The sequence below is a fragment of the Patiria miniata genome, unplaced genomic scaffold (assembly GCF_015706575.1).
Source record: "Patiria miniata isolate m_02_andy unplaced genomic scaffold, ASM1570657v1 HiC_scaffold_30, whole genome shotgun sequence".
Classification (NCBI taxonomy): Eukaryota; Metazoa; Echinodermata; class Asteroidea; order Valvatida; family Asterinidae; genus Patiria; species Patiria miniata.
In genome coordinates, this window is record NW_024037070.1 from 3,329,033 (window position 1) to 3,350,122 (window position 21,090).

The window sequence follows — 21,090 nt, forward strand, 5'->3', positions numbered from 1 at the left end:
ATTCCGAGCTCCAGTCTAGTCTGTAGTTACATATGTAATTGCATAAAATCGCACTAAGTGTATGCGCACAGTGTTACGTACACACGTCCACCGGGTGGGTTTGGTCGCCTTCGTTCTACTTGCCGTGCTTGACAACTGATTTTACACCCAAAAATGTCAACCGACAAGGAGCCTGCCAAGGCACAAAAAGGAGGACGCAATCATGCTGGAGCTAAGGAGCTTGCAGGTTACTACTCGAGTGGTAAGTAAAAATAACATGATTTGTGAACGAGTTGCTGCTGCGCTTCAAACGGCGTTTTTTTCTAAATTTCTGGGAGTGTTGTGCACTTTCTTGCAATTCACACGCAATCTTAAGAATGAGCGCGCATTCTTAAGAACGAGTGCGCATTCTTAAGAATGAGCACGCCATCTGAAGAATGAGCGCTCACTCTTAAGATTGCGTGGGAATATCACGTGCTCTTTTGACAAGATAGAATCCAGCTCTGCGGCGTAATGGTGAGGGTGTGAACAATTAATTGGTGGCAATTTAAGTGGCAAAATAGCATTAGCGCTATGGGATTTCAAAGTATTCATTCTCATTCTTCACATTCTTCATTCTTACGTCCCCCCCCCCCTTTTGTTATCCCAAAATTAGAATTCTTTCCACTACACTATTGTCTCTCATTTTTTCCCGGTCCCCCGAATACGTGTATAGGCCTACTTTCATATCCACTCTTCTTTTCATCGTTATATCTCAGGTAAGTGACCTTGTGTTGCAACAGTATAATTATTGAGAATCAGTGAACGAGGATTCAGCTAGACTTGCCAAGCGGGGCCGGTGCTCGGCATCAACAAGACCGTTATCTTGTCGCGCATTCTTAAGAATGTGCATGCGCATTCTTATGATTGTGCAAATGGGGGTCAGACAAGTCGACCGTTGAGACAACTGGACTCGGGACAAGTCGACCGTTGAGACAACTCGACCGTTGAGACAACTCGACCGTTGAGACAACTCGCCCGTATGTGCGATAAATGGAAAGACAAGTCGACCGTTGAGACAAGTCGCCTCGCATGTTTTGGGCCTAGTTTCGGGGATAGTACCGTGGATTTTGACGCCAGCTGATCGCCGTTTGGGAGTGATGACACATACCGTGCACGGTGACATCGTTTTTGCCAGCACTGTGCGCCCACTTATCTCATCCCCGGTCGGTCAACGTGGCCGTACCGTGCACAGTGACATCGTTTGTGCCGGGCCTGTGCGCCCATTTGCCGCGCCGGTCGACCTGCCCGCGTGTCGGGCCCGGCCCGGTCCTCGCGGCCGGGCGGGGCGCACCGGCCCGACGCGACGCCCTCTGTATATCGAGTATGCCCGCGCCGCACCCGTGATCGGTCTTGCCACAGATTTGTGCAATTTTTTCTGCTCCACGTGTATTCATTTCCATTAAGTTGAGCAGTCTCAACGGTCGAGTTGTCCCGAGTCGAGTTGTCTCAACGGTCGACCTGTCTCAACGGTCGAGTTGTCTCAACGGTCGACTTGTCCCGAGTCGAGTTGTCTCAACGGTCGACTTGTCTGACATTCGTGCAAATCACAAGAAAGCACACAACATGGCCATCACTTTTTACCCTGTGCACAAACCCTATGCATGGGACTGGTCTGAAAATTTCTGTTTTCTCAGTAAAAATTTAAAATTTGTCACTGCTAATTTCGACTTTTTATGACATATTGTCACTTTCTGATAGCTGATAGGCCTAGGTCATTTAAGGAAAAATAAGTGATGGGACTGGTATGGGAATATTTCCCTTGTTTTTCTATTGCATTTTGTAAGCCGGGCCAGACAACTCAATTAACTCGACCGCCAGGTACGTTATCAGCCACTAACGTACCGATCGTCATTGAGACAACCTCGACCGTCGACAATCCACTTCAACCATTGTGGAGACATCTTGACCGTCAAATAAACCAACCTCCGGGCTGTGTACATGGGTTTAAATAGGCCCACATCTGATTCCTCTAAATGTTTTGGGTTTTTTTTAAGTTTAATATTGATAGGCCTAGTGAAACTGAAAGTCTGTAAAAAAGTTTCTGTAACATTTTTGTAATGAAACACTATGCGTTGTTTTCATGTGCATTCTACATGTAGCGCATGGCACTTTAACAACTAAAATGCCATTTTTGTGACTGAAAATTCAAGAACTTCCTACTCCTAGTAATGCGTTTTCCTTAAAACTGTTACTGACTACTGTGTAAAGCTTGTGTTCTGAATGTTCTTGTTGGTTCTTGTCCATGTGTAGCCTGTCAAATACAAATTTGTGTTTAACTGGTAGTATATTTATTTGCAGACGTACATGTAGTCCGAAAATTTGAGACTCTCAATACTGTGTATGAGAGTCCCAAAACTTAAGGTATTGAAAACATGCAAAACAAGAAAATAGACTGGCACCTAAAACAACCAGTCCAACACAGCTTCAGTACTGCATCAATCAACCATGCCAAAAGAATTTTAGGTTACAGACCAGTAAATAAACTTCCATAGACCTCAATGGTAAATGCTCCCACTTCAGAAATTCGGGAAAAATACTCACAACTCTCCAAGGTGTTCGAGACACACATCAAATTAAAGCTTATTTCATCATCTTTCATTTTCTTTTCAATTTTCGGGGGGTCAACTGATGACTTTTAGGAGAAATTTCCATCCGAAGATGATCACCCCTGAAAATAGTCCTGAAGCCCATCGCCATTTTGAAAAACGATGCCTACACTCCATTGCAAAATAGAGCGCTTTAAGGGCCCCAATTTCATCCAAATTGAACAGAACTACAAGCTCACAGTCATGTGCATGGCTTCCACCCATATTTTTTTACCAACCCTCAAGTTCATGGCCCACAGCATGCTCAAATACTGAAGATTTTGAGGGCATACAAATCGTGATTTGGCCGGCGTAGGCAATTTCGGACCGATTTACTGGTCTGCAACCTTAAAAAACATGTGGCATGAAGCGGGAACTAGTCTCAATTTACTACACATTTCTCCATAGTCAAGCCACCAGACTATTGACACTGAATGAAGAGGTCAGTCTTTTCAAATAGTTGGACCATAGTTGGACATGTCTAGTATTGAGCCCCATTTTGAAATCCCTTGACTTCCCTCTCATGTGCAAAATATTGAAGAAAAGTCTCCTTTAAAAATTGAATTGAGTCTGCAAACTTGGTTGGTGAAATACTGAGGACATTTTCTTTGCCCCAGTGGAATTTTTGGAGAAATTTGCTGGCTAAAGTGTGAGTAAAGTGGGCCTGATTTAGTTTTGCACGTTCCAGAGCACTCCAGAGCCCTGTCTGACATACATGTAACTCTTCTAGTGCTACGTTTCGTACCATATTGAAACTGATTGTCAAATGTCAAAAACCATTCTGTTTACAACTGATGCATGTCATGTCATGCATACATGTGTGTATACTTTAATACAAATGACCGTTCAGCCTAAACAAAGCAAAGAATTTCATACACGGACATCACTCATTTTTCCGTGCAGTGACCTAGTATCAGCCATCTGAGAGTGATAATATGTCCTAAAAATGTACCTTGTCTTACGCTTCAAATTGAAATTACTGGTGCAAAATGTTGGAAAAAAGTCTCCTTTAAAAAGGCATTGAGACCTCAAATTTGACTGGTAGAATACTGATGACCTTATTGTTGCCTTGTGAATACTTTAGAAAATGTTGTGGCCAGATTTGTTTTGCATGTTTTTCTGCACTCAAGGTCTGCAATTAAATATAAAAACTCTGAGTCCCATAGAAATCATTTGGAGACTTACCTGGGGCAATCATTTTAGTCCACTGCCGACTGCGTGCATCATTAACAGGCATGCAACTTTTCCTCGGATCAGCTGATTTCCTCTTTTTTCACTTCCCATGCGTGCCACTGAAAATAGAAAAACACTGTACAAAGTCTTGGAAAGATTTGAATTTCCTCTTTTTTTTGTGACTTCCCAGTTGCATGCCTGCATTAAGTATGGTGCCCAAAATTGTTAGGTATAATGTCAAAATAGATGTCAGCGCAAATAGATGCATAAATAGTTATAGGATTCAGGGGTGTTCAACTTACACTTAAGTAAGAAAAGTCAATCAAATAATATCTCTTCTCATGAAATTGACTGTTGAGTAACAATTAGCCTACTGCATGATTTGTTTTTTTCTTCAGGTAAGCGAGTTCAAGAATACATCTGTGTTACTGTAGCCTCCAGTCTGCTAGTCTTCAATGCCTACCATATCATTCTGAACTTTGATGTTGAGAACTGGAAATGGCATTTCGCTGCCGCAAGTAAGTACAGAGATTCAATTGTGAATCATTTACTCACGAATATGTATAAATCTAAACAAAAGGTTTTAAAAATTGGTTGAAGGTGTACGGTTACTAAGACTACTTTGAATCTAAGTAGCAATAAGAAAAGTTGTACTGTTTGTTAAGAGTGATTTGTCATGGTCACAAGAACCAGAGATTAACCCTAACCCACCTCAATTCTCCAAAATCTTCCTGGCAGTTTTGGATCCTGACTGAGGATGAATGGTGTTTGAGAAACATGTGGATTTTGGAGGACTGAGGATGAATGGTGTTTGAAGAGGATATTTGGAGGATTAAAGCTGAATGCATTTTTGAGGCGCTGGGTATCCTTCATTTGAACATGAGTGTTAGATTTTGGAGAATTTTGGAAGATTGAGGATGGTTCCCTGCAAAAAGGGCCTAGGGGGTAAGGGTTCATTCTTACTGTCTCAGATGCTTCAGATCCACTTAGAGGTGTTGAGAATTTTGGAACATTTAAGATTGATCTAGCTACCTCTTAAAAATTTGACTACATGAAATGTTGAATTTGGTTCCTACACAGCATTGTTTTTTTTTTTTTTTTTTTTTTTTATTAGGATACGGCATTGTCATGATTTTGACTAACTTTTCCTTTTCTTTCTCTCGCTGTTTTCTTTTCCAGTTCTGGCCATTGTTGTGTCAGATTTTGCCTCTGGACTGGTGCACTGGTTGTCTGACTCCTACGGATCAGTGGACATGCCTGTGTTTGGAAAGGTAAGCACACTTCTGACATTGATGGTGACGTTCATAGTTTCTAAAACAGGTGGGGTTCATAGTCCAGAGTACAAACACTAGACGATACTGTTGCGGGCTTGCAAAATATACTTACTATTGTCTGGAGGACTTGTGGAAATATAGTGAATGATTATGAGTATCTAGTTCAAATATTGCAAAATCTTTCCATGGCCAGATATAAAATACTACAAAATATCTTAGCCCAGACGTTGTGTTAACCCTAACTTCAGATTCCTAACTTCACCTAAAGCTACAAAATACTACTGCTGTAGTAGTAGTAAACTGTAGTTTGCAGTACTTCAGCATATATTGTGGGCACAGCGCTCAGTATTTTTATCCCCCTGGCTTTTAAGCCATACAGGGGGATATTGCAATCGCGTATTCCTTCTGTGTCCGTGTGTGTAGTATTATTAATGACTCTAACATATGTCAGTAGTAGGTGTACTATTAATGACTCTACATGCTGCAGTGGCAAGGGGAACGCACCAAGACTCACTGACATTAGGCCACACTGAGTCCCGTGTCTCACCCAAACTCCCCATTCAACCCAAACCCCCCATTCAGCTGAGAACTGGTACCTGCCGGGTGGACAATCAAGGCTGTCACTGAAACTTGTTCTTACTAACTGCCTGTACATGTATACAGACTGCCAGGATGCCAGGCAATGCCAGGGGGATCGCGCAACTTGCAGTATTTTTTAGTATTTGGGTACTGCATACATCATTTCTGTAGTACTATGTACATGGAGTATGTGATACTGTACCTCAAAGTAAGCTTAATAGGGGTTAGGGTTAAAGGACAGTATACTGGAGAAGGCCAAAGGAGAAGAAAAAAAATGAGGCAAACCCTCGATAGAATTTGTTCATGTCAACCTTACAATTGTCAGCCAGTTAATAGTTTACATTATTGGACATTTGATAAAATCAGTATCTCTGAAAATTTTACTTATTTGACAAAGAAATCAGTTGCCTGAATTTAACCGAATTAAAACAATGCACAATTGATGTTGAGCTGATACATCCCCTTATTCTCAAGGCGGCCATTGAGCCTGTTGCCGGAAGAAGAGAGTTCATTCAACAGTAACAGTATATTTCTCCAATAAGTTTGTAAGTTACATGTTAAATTCCCCCCCCCCCTTTTTTGTCCCTGTCAGGCTTTCATCAGGCCTTTCAGAGAGCATCACATCGACCCCACGGCAGTCTGCCGTCATGACTTCATCGAGGTCAACGGCGACAACTTCATGCTGACCGTCCCCTACTTCTCCTACATGGCCTACAAGTTCATCTCCCACACCCCGGCTGAGATCCAGACCTTCGTCGTCTTCGAGTCCTTCATGCTGACGCTGGGCTTCTTCGTCATGCTGACCAACCAGATCCACAAGTGGTCCCACACCTACTTCGGTTTGCCGCGCTGGGTGACCCTGCTCCAGGATCTCAACTTGATCCTCCCCCGTAAGCATCACCGCATCCACCACGTGGTGCCCCATGAGACCTACTTCTGCATCACGACGGGCTGGCTGGATTACCCCTTGGAGAAGCTGGGCTTCTGGCCGGCCATGGAGGCCATCATCCTGAGGCTGACGGGGATCAAGCCCCGGACTGACGACATGCACTGGTGCAAGAAGGAAGAGATCAGATAACTTGGAGTCGAGTCAGTGTCGTGGAGCTGCTCAACAGTAAAGGCTGGTTCATGCCTAAATACCATTTTAAGATGAATTTGAGTCAAAAAAAATAAACCCAGTGAAATCCACCCATGTTAAAATGCATAAATCACAGAGTAATACGCCTCTATCATGATTACCACTATGCCAAAGAAGTTGCTATAACAAATCTCCTTTTGCTCCAAAATGTATGCACAACTACAGTAAGCATTGGCTTCCGAAAATCACTTTAAAGAATTATTTTGTACTAGGATATTAATTTAGCTGTGCATTCACATTCACACTGAGCATGAACCAGCCTTTAGTTAGAACAATTTCTACAAGAACCAAAAAATAATAAAAAGCTCAAACTTAAAGCATATTGCAGTGTCTTTGTAAGCAAATTTCTCCTCTGAAGTTAGAATGTTCTTTGGAATTGACAAAAGCTTTGTGGGTAGATAATTATGTTCTGAGCAGTTTCATGATATTGGTCTGTTTAATAAGCCTTTCTAAGAAGTTTATTGGACACAATCAACGGTTAACACAAATTTCAAGACTTCTTCTAGACGTAATTAACTAAAATTCTTTCAATTGAGCAAACAGACGACATGGTCTAGAGTCACATTTTAGCTTCACAAACAAATCACCCATACTTCTCTTAGACTTGATGTCAAAAAAGAAGAAGAGATATATCAGTAATTTGTGTGTGTCCAAAACACCGGTGGTGAAGTTGAGTCCTTTTCCCAATGAAACTCCAGGCCTGTGTGCTGTGCATGCTGATTTGACTCGAGAGTTGTGTAATAGTCTTTAATTAATGTGAACATCTTCACAAATTATGCACACACTAGTGTTTGATTAGTTGCTCAATGTTTAATGTCATCACAGGACTTATAACTAATGTTTTAATTGTATACATATTAATATTAAGTCAAAATGGCTGTGTTGCCCCCTCCCCAATATTTTAGTTGCATTTTCAGGTACCTTTCCACAACTTGGCTGTTTTCTTTGGACCAATCCGGGCACGCTGTCACTTCTATCGCGAAGGCCCCCTTCAATGGTGAAAGCACAATAGCTTGCACAATACTTCCGCCTCGTGTGTGTGTGTGTGCAGTGATCACTATGACCAGATTCGTCTGTAGGCATTCTCCTCTATGTGATTTGTAATGTTTGAGATCATTACATGTTGGAGATATGGGTGGTACGCTGGTGCATTCTATGCAATTACCGGTACATGTATGTACATATACAACTTTCTTAAAAACTTTATTGCTGGCCTAGTAAGTACATATACTGAGGGGATTTGCCATGCTATTATAAAGGCACAGATTCACTGCACACTACATATACAGTGTACGTTGTATCAAAATCCAACAGTAATAATAATAACACCACGACAATAATTCTGATAATTGCTGACACAGAGATTCCATTACTGGGGGGCGTTTGGGGAGCATACACTGATTCCGTGTCTGGATTTGTCGATATGCACTACTCCAATACTATAATCTTGTACAAAAAAAACCAGTTTATGTATTTTACTGTGGTGAAAGTTTCCTTGTTTTAAGCTTAGAGATTGGTGGTGAGATATTAAATACGGGAAAAATAACAAACAAAAAAATTAGTATTTATTGTTCAGAATGTAAAGGCGAAATATTAAATATGTACCTGTATTGCATGAATAGGTTTTCAATTGAAATCAACTTGCTAATCCCAGCTTTTTTAATATTTTTAAAATTATCATAAACAGTGAAAGCCCTTTTGATTCCCATATACATTATGATCTTTAATTTTGAGGTTCACCTTGCCTAAATAGGTTGCTTGAAATGGTCATCAAATTGTGTGTGTACTACAGAATACACGTACGTACTTCATGATTCCTGAGGTATCATCGGGGATAAGTTTAATTTTTTTTTTTTTTTTTTTTCCATTTGTGTAGCATGTTTAAAGATGAATTAAGATTTATTATGTTAGTGTTGTTAAATGCTCTTTGTGTGGTTACATTTCTGCCCAAGTCTTAATGCCAAAGCCAAAATTGGTTTGTCTATGAAATACTTCAATTTTTCCTCTGTTCGATTTCAATCGTCAGTCATGATTCTATTTTGTCCTAGTGTCTTGAAATGGTGTCAGTTGCACATATCGCCTACAAGTACACAGTGTGATTTCAAGTGTATTGCATGGTGTTTATTGATTTACATGTATTTTAAACACCACTATTGTCAGAAAAAAAAATTATTAGTAAGTTAATGTTTGTTTTTTGAACCAAAGAATCAAATCTTGCAGATATTATACAGAAGGCACAGTGATAACAATCCAACACAGTTTAAAACAATTCTATTTAAAACAACTTCTATTAAGTCACACAAAAACACACAATGTGAGTTTTTGGATGACAAACTGCATGCAATTTATTGTATCTAGAATCTGCTCTACAGAGCGTCATTTAAGTTTAACAGTTGCATCAGTTTGCATGTCAGAAGTGAAAATGATGCAAATGAAATATAAGATTGGAAGGTTTGCAAGGGGAAGTGGGCAATAAGTGTATGTTTACGGTTGCATCATGTAACAAATCCCTTTTGTGAGGTTCCAAAAATAACTTGGGGAAACGCAATGTTTCAGACAACATGTCTCCTTATGATGGCAGGCATGCAACTTTTCCTCGGATCCGCTGATTTCCTCGTTTTTAACTACTCATGACTGCCATTACAAATTGAAAAACACTGTACAAAGTCTTGTGTGGTTTGGAATTTCCTCGTTTTCTCTAAATTCTCAGTTGCATGCGTGTTCAGATGGGCAGAGCGTATAAATGTACTGCCTGAAACGTTGAGTGTCCCCAATTCTTTTCAAAACTTTACAAAACTCACGAAGGAAATTTGTTGCATGGTTCAACTGTAAATGTACTCCTATTGACACCAATTATGCTGTGTGAGATTTGGAAATAGTTTTTGCCATTATATTAATGGCTCTTGCAGTTATTTATTTCTGTGCATTTTGTACTTATATTTTTTTGTCAGGATCCAATTTTATGGAGTTTCCCATGTCTCACAAAGTTGCTTAGGTGATAGCATGGAATTATGCTAAGCAGTATTTCCCGCTTAGCAGTGCCACAAAATTGGACCCAAAAATGAAAGCATGGCTGTTAAACTAAAGCATTGTGTGACATTTGCTTTATTATTAATGGGAAATGGAATTATTAAATAATGGCAAATGTATTATTGGACTTTTCCCAAAAACTATCAATTACAATTATGTTGGAACATTGGCTTGGTGTATGGCTAATTTTCTTTTACTAAAAAGAATTTAAATTATTTTGATATATCATCTTGTCATTAACCAATAAGTTTGAAAATATACTTGCATTTTAGTTCTGAACTGGTATGAGAATTTGTTTCAATATGTATAACAGGAACGTTTTTATGACAAAGTTTTGAATCAGTGAAGTGTTCTTGCATGATCAAAAGTAAATGCCCAGTTATTGGTGGCGAGTTGCCACGGATTTCTAACATTTTTGGGGGTTGATTGGTATTACATTCTGTCTGAAGGTTTCTTGTCTTTTATAGAATTTATTCCATTTCCTCTGTAATATACCTGCCAAACAGAATGTCATAGTGAAAGTAGAGAGATGCATTCAAATTGAAGGTTTATAACCAATTAGTTCGGTGTGATACAATTCAATGTACACATTGTGATTGTGATTGTTGGAAGATTTTTCAAAGAATTATCACCAAGTTATAACAAAGCAGGACTTAATGAATAAACTAGGGTAAAGATACTTAAAACTTGTCCTCGGCGCCTGTTGTGCCATTTCTGTTCATGCAATGCAGAACAAGATAGAGACACCACCCATGCACATTTCTTCTTTGCCTACAGAAGTCGGGGCCCGTGTGCCCAGCATGCTTCTTAAGACCCTCACCCCTCCCCTACCACCCCTTTGTTGGCCCATGCACAGCCTCATTTACTCCACCACAGAAAACTGATACCCAAGTCTATCATTCTCCGATAAAAAAAAGACATACAAGTCTAAACTTTACAACTCTAAACAATATCTTGGCAGCAAGAACAGTAATGACTAATACACTCTCCGTACTATTGTCGACTTTGACCTCGCTTTCAATTGCTGTTTTCCCTGCAATATAAAAGTTATTCACTTTTGAATAAGACGCCGAACGTTTACTTCTGGAATTATTTCGTGCAAAATTCGTAGTACTTTACCGGCTTCCACAATAATTGGGCTTTCGCAGGGTGGGTTCATTAAATGTGTACGCAAAATGAAAGAAGCCTTTGTCGGAGGATTGAAGACTTCCAACATTAATAAGGGAATAAATGTGTGCTCCGGAGGTTTTTATCACTCGTTTAATACCGCTTAGAGTCTGGGTGCTGATAATTACCCGAGCCGGAGGCGAGGGTAATTATCAGCACCCAGACTCTAAGCGGTATTAAACAGAGTGATAAATACCGACCGAGCACATATTTATTCCCATTCATAAATACCTTATCCGTAAAAAAATATCAAATAATTCGTTCAAAAAATCCCGATTTTGTTCAACAAGTTCACTTCATGCTTTTTGAAACATCCCTCTAGCAAAATAATGGAGTGTTCAGCTGGCGAGTAAGATGTAAACAACCCTTTTATGGAGATTGACGCGCGCGTAACATGTTCTGCGCGATGTCACGCAGAACGCACCTGGGGCGTTGCGTTTTGAATTTAGAACTATAAAATTCTGACTCGCTTGTAGTGTTGCGCATGCCTACGTGAGGATTGTGAACGTTCAACCAATGAAACGGTAAGAGGCACTGGATTTTTAGGAGTCCACATTTTATTGTGACACTGAAAAAGTGTTTAAGACCAGCTAGCCATGTCTTTATCATCCGTTTAAGACCGGCCACGTGACGGGCTTTCGACCAATAGGAATAGCTAAACTGTCTGAGGTATTTATGAATTTTGAATAAATCAGTCTTTTGTCCGTTAATAATACATACAAATTGAAAATCGTTAGGAGAAAAAAAAATCAATTCTTTTTGGAAGAGCACGGGACATTCATCAACTTTAAAGTTCACCCAGTACGTATTTCAAAAGACGATTGTTTAATCTTTATCTCAGTGACATTGAACAATGCTCCTCCCCGTACCTGGTACAGTGTGCTCTTGGCGGCGTTATCGAGCCTACTAGTTATTGTACAATGAATGACCTGAGTTGCGAAAAATTGTGATATCAGTCTTATCAGTCACTTTGACCTTGGATACGGTGCAATTGCCCTTTCGGAAGCTGCGTTTGGTTGTCTGAAATTCACGATATGACGTGCTTGAAAGAAAGGATGACCTTTACACTTTGCGGGCGGGGGGGGGGGGGAGGCGTCCAATGATAATTGAATACGTTGAAGCTGCAGCATACATTTTCACACGTTCGAAAGTTCAACAGACTTTTTCCATTCCAAAGCGCTGCAACGAAATCCTTTGCGATTTACATGTTTCGAGAAAAACAATCGAGACTTTGCTGCAGATAGAAGGCGAAAATAGTCGATCTAGCAGGTGTTTTTGTTTATAGCTCCATGGTTGGCTCATGGAAAATATTTCTAAACCTATAGACTGAGAGCTTGATAGGGTTTAATCAAAATTTTGGGAAATCCCCAGATTGTCTTAAAGCATAGTATCATCGACCCTGATCACAGAATGGTCAGTCTTAAGTTTCGCTAGATCAGACAAAGGCCCATTGGCGCCATGCCAAATGTGGCTAATTTTGCATTTAATCAAACTTTTGAGAACAAGAACAAAACCAGTATCATTTGATAGCTTGGAACTTGTAGATAATGGAAATATAACTCAAGAGCGATTTTAGATCAGACTAATTAACTTAAGAGCGGCCTCAAAAGCGCGGAGGGTGGGCGTGGCCGTCACTCCCTCTTTACTTTTTCCTTTTCGCTGATACCGTTGCAAGGCAACGGTAAAACAACGGTAAAAGAGAAAATGAAAGCAGTTTGTTTTGATGCCTTGGCACTTGTGGAACATGAAAATATTACTTAAGACGGCTTTTAGGTCAGACTAATTACCTTAAGACCGGCGGGAAAAGCCAGAAAGGGGCGGGGCCTCAACCCCCCTCCGTGTACATTTTGGCTCCTATCGTCGCAAAGCATTTCTGCCAAGTTTCTTTGACAGCTGTTCAGATGCCTTGCGGTTATTTTGACAACAGGTTTATGAAAATGTGGCATATCTTCATCACAAAATGTTCAAATGTTAACTTTTCGCATTGAAAAGTACATGCAAATGAAAGCGTGCATCAGAGTGCCGACTAACAGATCGAATAGAAGCTGTGCAAGTGTAATTCAAATTAAAAATGGGGAAATGAAACAATATTTAATAATGCCTTGGCACACGTGGAAAATGAAAATATAATTTAAGAGTGATTTTTGGTCAGACTAATTAACTTATTGGTGCGCGAAGTGCGCGGAGGGGGCGGGGCTGCAACCCCCCTCCATGTACATTTTGGCTCCTATCGTCGCAAAGCATTTCTTAAATTCTGCCAAGTTTCTCTGACTGTTGTTCCGATGTCTTGCGGTTATTTTGACACCATGTTTATGGCAATAAGGCATACCTTCGTCACAAAATGTCCAAATACCAAAACAGGTATAGGCTTAAATGCTAACTTTTCCATTACATAGAGCATGAATATCGTACATCAGAGGGCGCATGCATATGAAAGTGCCGACTTTTACTGACCACTATAACAAAACGTTTTAACAGGTTGAATTGAAACTTCACAGATGTACTACACTTATTCTGGTGTGAGTGGTGTCCATTTAAATAATGACATATGTGGAAAGACTTGAACATTTAGACCTCCGTTGCCCTCAGCTGGGAGAAATTACTGTGTATACTTTATACCTTGCCAATATAATTTTTATTCTTCAAAACGCAACATTTTTCGTGAACCAAGCCACAACTATAAAGTGAAAAAGGACGGCATTGCAACTATTGTTCTACACTCCTGTTATAAATTTAGACCCAATTAGACAATGGGGTGCCCTCTGACCTCTATTTCTCTTTTTCTAGTGGCAGCCGCAACAATGATACGACTGGATGGAAGGCTGTGGACCGAGATGCCAAATTCAAAGCTTGGTGTGAGATAGTGCTATAGCAGCAAAGGCATAAGCATATGGTTTTGCTTGATGGGGGGGGGGGGGGGGGGGGGGGTCATGCCGCCCGGAAAGTTGTTGACAAAATTAATGAGACGAATTTGTAGTTATTGCAGTGCATGGGGGCGCAGTGTTTAAACTCAAAGCAACAGATTGTGACTGATTTATGATCTTTGTACGGAATGAAAGTAGCCAAAGCATTATTTCTCGTTCGCGATAACCAGCCACATTTTGTAACCCTTTTACCAAACTCACTGGTGCACTGTTGTTATGTTTGTCTGGCTTGCCTCTTAAAATTATATTCTGTTGCGCCTGCATCGGCATGAAAACAGAGGACATGGGGATCAGATGCTCTGAAGAAAAAAAATCGTCTCTGCATCTGAATCATGACATCATGTATAGAACAACAGCAGGGGCGTAGCACGGTCATTTTTATTGGGGGGTTAAAAATTTTTGAAAAGGGCACTTGCACATCCGTTTTGAAATGTAGACAGGTTTTTTTCTCCGGACACTTGGCCTCCGTAAAATTAAAAGGCGGGAGGGGGGGGGGGGGGCTGGTACTATCTGTCGATGGGGGCGCTGTAGCCTCTCAGTCTACTAGAGATGATGAAATGGTACATGTACTAAAAAACAAAAATAATAACAAAGGGTAAATACACAACGTCCGCTACAGTTGGCCGAATTAGTTGCCTCACGAAACTTTGCTGCAAATAGAAGCGAATGCAGTCGATCTAGGTGTGTTGTATAGCTCCAAAGTTGGCTGAATTACAAATGTAGTTGCCCCAAAATTGTGTAATGAATTATGAGGGGCGCGTGCAGTGGATGGCCTTTTTCAAGTCACGATAGTGCTTCTCCGATCATTGCTCTTGAGTGGAAATCGCCAAACATACAGGGGATTAAGGTTTGGCTTAAGAGGGGTTTATTTTTTTTTAATTATCATTTATTACACCTCTCCACTCGCTGATATAAAAAAATATTAAAAGTTTTGTTGTCAAAGGGGGAGGGTAGCAGCTTAGCAGCATGTGCTATTTATTTTCTGCATGTCTTTCCGGCCCAAGGAGGGGGTGGGGGGGGGGTAGAAATCTCATAGAGGAATGGACCTCCTAACACCCCCGGCCCCGGCCCCGCCCCCGGTAAACTTTAGTCAGCAAGTTGCTTCTACCACAAGAGGGCGCCGTTCAAGATGGCAGCCACCATGGCGAACGCAACTCGAGCCACTGTCTTGAAGCTATACCGCGAAATATTGAGAGAATCTAAGAAGTTTACCGGCTATAATTACAGGTAAATGAATTATGAATTACTAGAGAGTGGATAGATGCTCGATGGCTTATAGAAGGATGCAAGATTGCCGCGCTTATAAAGCACATAAGTCGATTCGACACTTGTCTTTAACTCGCGCATCGCCGCATGTCATGATGTGCAAAATTTATAAACCGACGTAGCCTAACCGAATGTCCATTCTATCTTAACAGAGAATATGCATTGAGGAGAACAAAAGTTGCTTTTCGGGAGAACAAGAGCTTAACTGACGAGGCAAAGATCAAGGCATTGATCCAAGAGGCCGAAGAGAATCTGCAGATTATCAAGCGACAGGTAAAGAGGATTAAGGATAAGATTAAGGATTAAGATTAAGAAAAGAACAAGAAAAAGCTCATGTGAACAAGAAAAGTATGTGTTGTTGACTAGACCCGTGAACTGGGCTATATACATAGCCACGCTTCAGTCAATAGTAAAAACACTCTATTGTGATCCGCGGTTACTAAGATGGAGTGACCGTTCTAGCTGAATTTCGGCTACATTTGACAGAATATTTGCATACAAAAATGAGTTGTACAGAAAATCAGTAGAATATTTTTTCGGCAGAATTATGAAGATGAAGGAAAATGAAAAAGATTAGAGAAATATGGCACATTTGGTTTGAAAAACACAATGGATTGGAACAGCAGTATATACTGGATGATTTGGCAGACTTTCGAAGTGGATTTAGCAGAATTTTATATGGTATCACGGTCATCCTGCCATGTAAGACGGTTAGTCGGGTACGCACTGGTGTAGTCCGAGTAACTTGGACCCAACTTATCGCCTTTTTTAACATTTGGACATGGTCTGGCGATAGTAAGGTCCAAGCTAGCTCTACTGAGTGGAGCGTTGAATTACGGGTACCCCTCCATACAAACGCTCCACCGATTTGCCATACTTTGGTAGCACCATACACGGTCGTCATGACGGTATGCATTTTGTGCATGCCCTCGCGAGGACAAGGCCCAAAAAAACTGATATTGAAAATACAAATGAGGAAGACAGTAACCCTGGATAGATCCACACATTCATGACATTCCATATGACCCCTCAAATTGTTTCAAACAACCGGTAATTTTGAAAAAAGAACAAAATAGTCTGAACTTACCGCTCACAATTAAATGTGTCTGCCGAGTTGCACAGTCTATTTCAATGACATGACTGATGCATAATTCATTGCGCGCGTGTGTGACGTCACTATTGAAGAAAAACAAGTTGCGCTTACTCAATAGCTGTTTTATGTAGTCATATGTGCCCCGCGCCGTCTGACTGTGGGTTTTTGGTGCGGGGCACATATCAGTACATGAAACAGTCATTGATTAAGCGCGACTTGTTTTTCTTCAATAGTGACGTCACACACGCGCGCAATGAATTATGCATCAGTCATGTCAGTGAAATAGACTGTGCAACTCGGCAGACACATTTAATTGTGAGCGGTAAGTTCAGACTATTTTGTTCTTTTTTCAAAATTACCGGTTGTTTGAAACAATTTGAGGGGTCATATGGAATGTCATGAATGTGTGGATCTATCCAGGGTTACTGTCTTCCTCATTTGTATTTTCTTTATCAGTTTTTTTGGGCCTTGTCCTCGCGAGGGCATGCACAAAATGCATACCGTCATGACAACCGTGTATGGTGCTACCAAAGTATGGCAAATCGGTGGAGCGTTTGTATGGAGGGGTACCCGTAATTCAACGCTCCACTCAGTAGAGCTAGGTCCAAGCTAATACCGAGACCTAGACAACACAGTCCCAAAAACCAACATTTTCCAACAAAAAAAATCAGATTTCACCTTCAAAACGGCCTCCAAATTACTAGATATGCCACCTGAGGTACAAGTAGACATCGATAATTAAGATGGTTGTACTGAAGTTTACTTACGATCCGGAAAAAAGTGAAATTTTCCGTTCAATTCTGAAGACCCCCTCTGCCTAGGTTGTCGTTGTTGTGCTCACGTTCAAAATTGCATGATAATGGCATCTGACCTCGACCTCATGCAAATTTCGTGACGGCGCGCTTGCGCATAATGCACTGCATGCACGGCAGATTCCCCTGCGCCGCGCCGACGACTGTTTCCTGATGTACAGTGCTGTGTAAGTTCGCGGTACGCCTAGGAGTCGCGCTGGCTAGCCAGGCGCATGGCTGGCGCTCTACATCAGGAAACAGTCGTCGGCGCGGCGCAGGGGAATCTGCCGTGCATGCAGTGCATTATGCGCAAGCGCGCCGTCCAGACATTTGCATGAGGTCGAGGTCAGACGCCATTATCATGCAGTTTTGAACGTGAGCACAACAACGACAACCTAGGCAGAGGGGGTCTTCAGAATTGAACGGAAAATTTCACTTTTTTTCCGGATCGTAAGTAAACTTAAGTACAACCATCTTAATCATCTATGTCTACTTGTACCTCAGGTGACATATCTAGTAATTTGGAGGCCGTTTTGAAGGTGAAATCTGATGTTTTTTGTTGGAAAATGTTGGTTTTTGGGACTGTGTTGTCTAGGTCTCGGTATTAGCTTGGACCTTACTATCGCCAGACCATGTCCAAATGTTAAAAAAGGCGATAAGTTGGGTCCAAGTTACTCGGACTAGCACTGGTGATACTCCTACCGTTTTGCGCATGCGGAACTCGGGGTACCAGAGTCTCATGCCTGTCTTTGATTTTCTGATCATTTTGAAAACATTCGTTGTGACAAAGTTGTGCCGTACTTTACATCAAATTTCTTGACAATGACAGATCCAACACTCACGTAAATTCACAGGAAGCCCAAGAAGTAAGTGATTTACCTATGGGCAAAATTATACATGGTTATATGTAGCGGATCAAAAGATAGAATGCTTTCGCTTGTATTTACCCGAGGGAAGCGCGTGGTGTTGTATACAACGCCACGTTCACGGGTCTAGTTGTTGACATATGCCATTTTTGTATTGCAAACCGCCCCCAAACCACCCTGCATTATTCTCTGTACCACCCGAGCACTTTTTTTTAATTGATGGCAGTGCGTGAAATTACAGTTGGACATCGGACATTCTCCGACCACTTTCATGGTTTGTCCGACCAAATGCAGATGTGCTCGGACAAAATGTCCGAGCGATTTATGTATTCTTTGTGGAGTTGTCTTTTTCAGAAGTATGAAATAAACGCTTGCACTCAAAAGTATTTTGTTGTTTATTTCCGATGATCCGGTCTGTAATACTTACCGTACGCTGAGCGGCTGCTAACTACATGTACGTGTTGTCTTATATTCACGCAATAGATGCAACGCGTTTACACCCCAATCATTACACAGTCTAGTACAGCACGGCGTGCACAGCGATAGATTGGCATTCGTACGTACGTGCCGTTTGCCAAAAAATAGACGTGAAATCAAGTCGATAAATTGTGTTTCGATCAGCAGTCTTCGTGTTTCTTCTACAAATCAGTTAATACAACTTTTTGTACTTTTCAAGACATTTTATGGAAATGAGCAGTGGCCGTTTGTGGAATTCCCAGTTAATTTCTATTGGGCAAAAGTGTTAAATTGGACCTGATTCAACCTCTATTCCTTGCTATAATGATTCGATCGAGCCTCTTTGGACATTCAGAACTGCAATTTCACCCAGTTTAAGTTATGTGTTCTGCAGACTTGAATCGAGTCTGTATAGTGACGAGTCGAAATATAGAGTATTATAAGGACATTGACGCGCATACATGTAATGAGAATTTAGCAAGATCAAAGTACGTTGTGTTGCGCGGTATGCTTTAAGTGCGTGATTGTTACTAAATTCTCACAACGTGGCTTACTACAGAAACGAGCGGGTGAATCACATTTGGAACGCTAAATGGCAGATCAAAACTTGACAATGGCAGAACACTTTTGATTGTGCTCGGACATTTTGTCTGACCACTTTTTTTGTCTAATTTCACGCACTGGATGGGAATTCAGGGAATGAATACACTGTGATACAATTAAGTATGTGCTAATTGGTTAAACTGTATGACAAAATTGTGTTCTTTCTCAGGTTGTTCTCAGTCAACTTTACAAGGATCCGTCTCTGGTGATTGAAGGAGAAAATGCAGGACAGAGGTAGCATCAACAGAAGCAGAGGACGGTACTCCAGGGTCCCTGTTTCAAAGCAAGGCTGATTCCCGCATCACAATTCAAGGAACTACAAAGATCACTGGGAAAGTGGTCATTGGCATCAGGCATCTGATTCGATTATTGCCCATAATGCATTGCACTGACTAAATTGAAAAACTATTCATGGCTGAATGATGTTTGGCTTGTGTGTAGCTAACGATACAACTTTTTTTTGGAGGGGGAAAAATGAGAGATAAATTTACAGTCAGGAGTAGGCTAAAGCTCCAGCATAAGCAGATTCCCTTCCATTTTTTTTGCAAAAACAAAGCTAGACTTTTTTTTACCAGTACATGTAGCTAACTGTTTAAGGGTATTCTTTTAACCCATAACTTTTTATTTTGGTAATGGTGGTCCCGTCCATGTTTAGCATTGTAACTTGGTCTGCAGTGCAATATAGCATATTATTTGAGATTGTTAACTAAATTGCTTACCTAAAGTAACCAAGTAACAACTGAAGGGGGAAAAAGTTTGGTGATTAGAACAATATGAATCTGTAACTTTCTTTATACACGTCTTGTCGAGGAAGTCCCAAATAAAGGAAGTATGGAAGCAAACTTCTCTTAGGTCTAATAAATAGGTCAAGAAAATGCCAAGAAATTTCCCACTTTAGTATTATCATAGAATTCGTTCAGGATTTGTCCAAAACAATAAAAAAAAAGGCTTTAAATTTGCAACACAATCAAGTTAATACAATGATTTCTAGACAGCCACACATGTTGGCACATCTGTAGTTTTCTGTAGGCACAAAAGTGCATTTCTCTTTGCTGTTAAGCAGAAAGAATAATGCTTTGCAAATATTGCTCAGCTGAGTACCAGCCATAAGCAATATGAACCTGTGTTATTTTGGTTGGTAACCTGTTTTTTTACTAAGCATGTATTTCTGTTCTGATCAGGGGCTCTTCACGCTTGTTTTATACCAGCTCCATTAGCCTATTTGAGATATGGTACACACAGAAGGAGGGCGCTATCTTTTGTGGGTAAATTTGGGTCGATACAAAATAATGTATCCAATCCAAATAGCGCCCTACTAGAAATTGACCCATATTTGTAATTGACACCATATTATTTGGCTTTAGGTTACTCCTCTGTTGATACCTACCACAACGTGGCAGGCGAAATGTATGTGTAATTTCTGTACAGTTTTCCTGGCATATAGGTATATTTTGCCTTGCTGTTGTTTATTATGCATGGCCTGCCATATACAATGCAAAAGAACTTGCAATAATACTGTAAGATTTTACAGCTGAAGAAAAGTCCACAAACTAAAATAGATACATGTACTTTAAAAAATGTTACCAGCTAGGCTCACTGCAACTTGAAAGAAAAAAGGTGTCATGGATAATGACACCTTGGGTTAATTTGAGTGTGCTTTCTCTTTCGAGGGAAAACTGTATAATCTGTGTGAAATTTCATTTTGCAAGACGCCCTGCAAGCAGTGTAAACATTTTTGTATTCCAATAGCAGACCTCTTTGAAGTTTGAGGTCGGCACATGCCGAGGATGTCAATGAGACTGTGGACTTAGAATTGCTTAGAGCGTGGTTTTCATATGTAATACTACACTGTGTGTGTCACAGTCGCACAAAGTTATGTGCACAATTGTAAATACACACGTGTATAAGAAATATTGGAATTACAAGAGTTCTTGGTGGTTGACTTCGAAACGCACAAATGTTATGATTAAAAAGTTTATGAGAGTAATGAATGTTTCATTCTCAGTTCTTTTTTGTTATTGTGTTGATTTGCTTAAATCTTTGCTATAAGATACTTAAATATTTGCTATAAGATAGTGTAGACTGCAAACCATGAGGAAAATAGATGAAAGGTTTTGAATATCA

At 40.6% G+C, this 21,090-nt stretch overlaps 2 protein-coding genes across 2 annotated transcripts; both read left to right on the forward strand.

Annotated features, from left to right (window-relative positions):
- The first annotated feature begins 77 nt into the window (after positions 1–77).
- Positions 78–10,486, forward strand: LOC119739339 (plasmanylethanolamine desaturase-like). Its single transcript, XM_038214234.1, has 4 exons — positions 78–241; positions 4,178–4,297; positions 4,959–5,050; positions 6,225–10,486. Exons 1-4 carry the CDS (start codon positions 154–156, stop codon positions 6,708–6,710), a joined length of 786 nt encoding a protein of 261 aa, XP_038070162.1. The 5' UTR covers positions 78–153; the 3' UTR covers positions 6,711–10,486.
- Positions 10,487–14,994: 4,508 nt separating this feature from the next.
- Positions 14,995–20,957, forward strand: LOC119739324 (LYR motif-containing protein 4-like). The gene is made up of 3 exons (XM_038214209.1): positions 14,995–15,118; positions 15,310–15,430; positions 19,136–20,957. Exons 1-3 carry the CDS (start codon positions 15,021–15,023, stop codon positions 19,202–19,204), a joined length of 288 nt encoding a protein of 95 aa, XP_038070137.1. The 5' UTR covers positions 14,995–15,020; the 3' UTR covers positions 19,205–20,957.
- Positions 20,958–21,090: the final 133 nt, after the last annotated feature.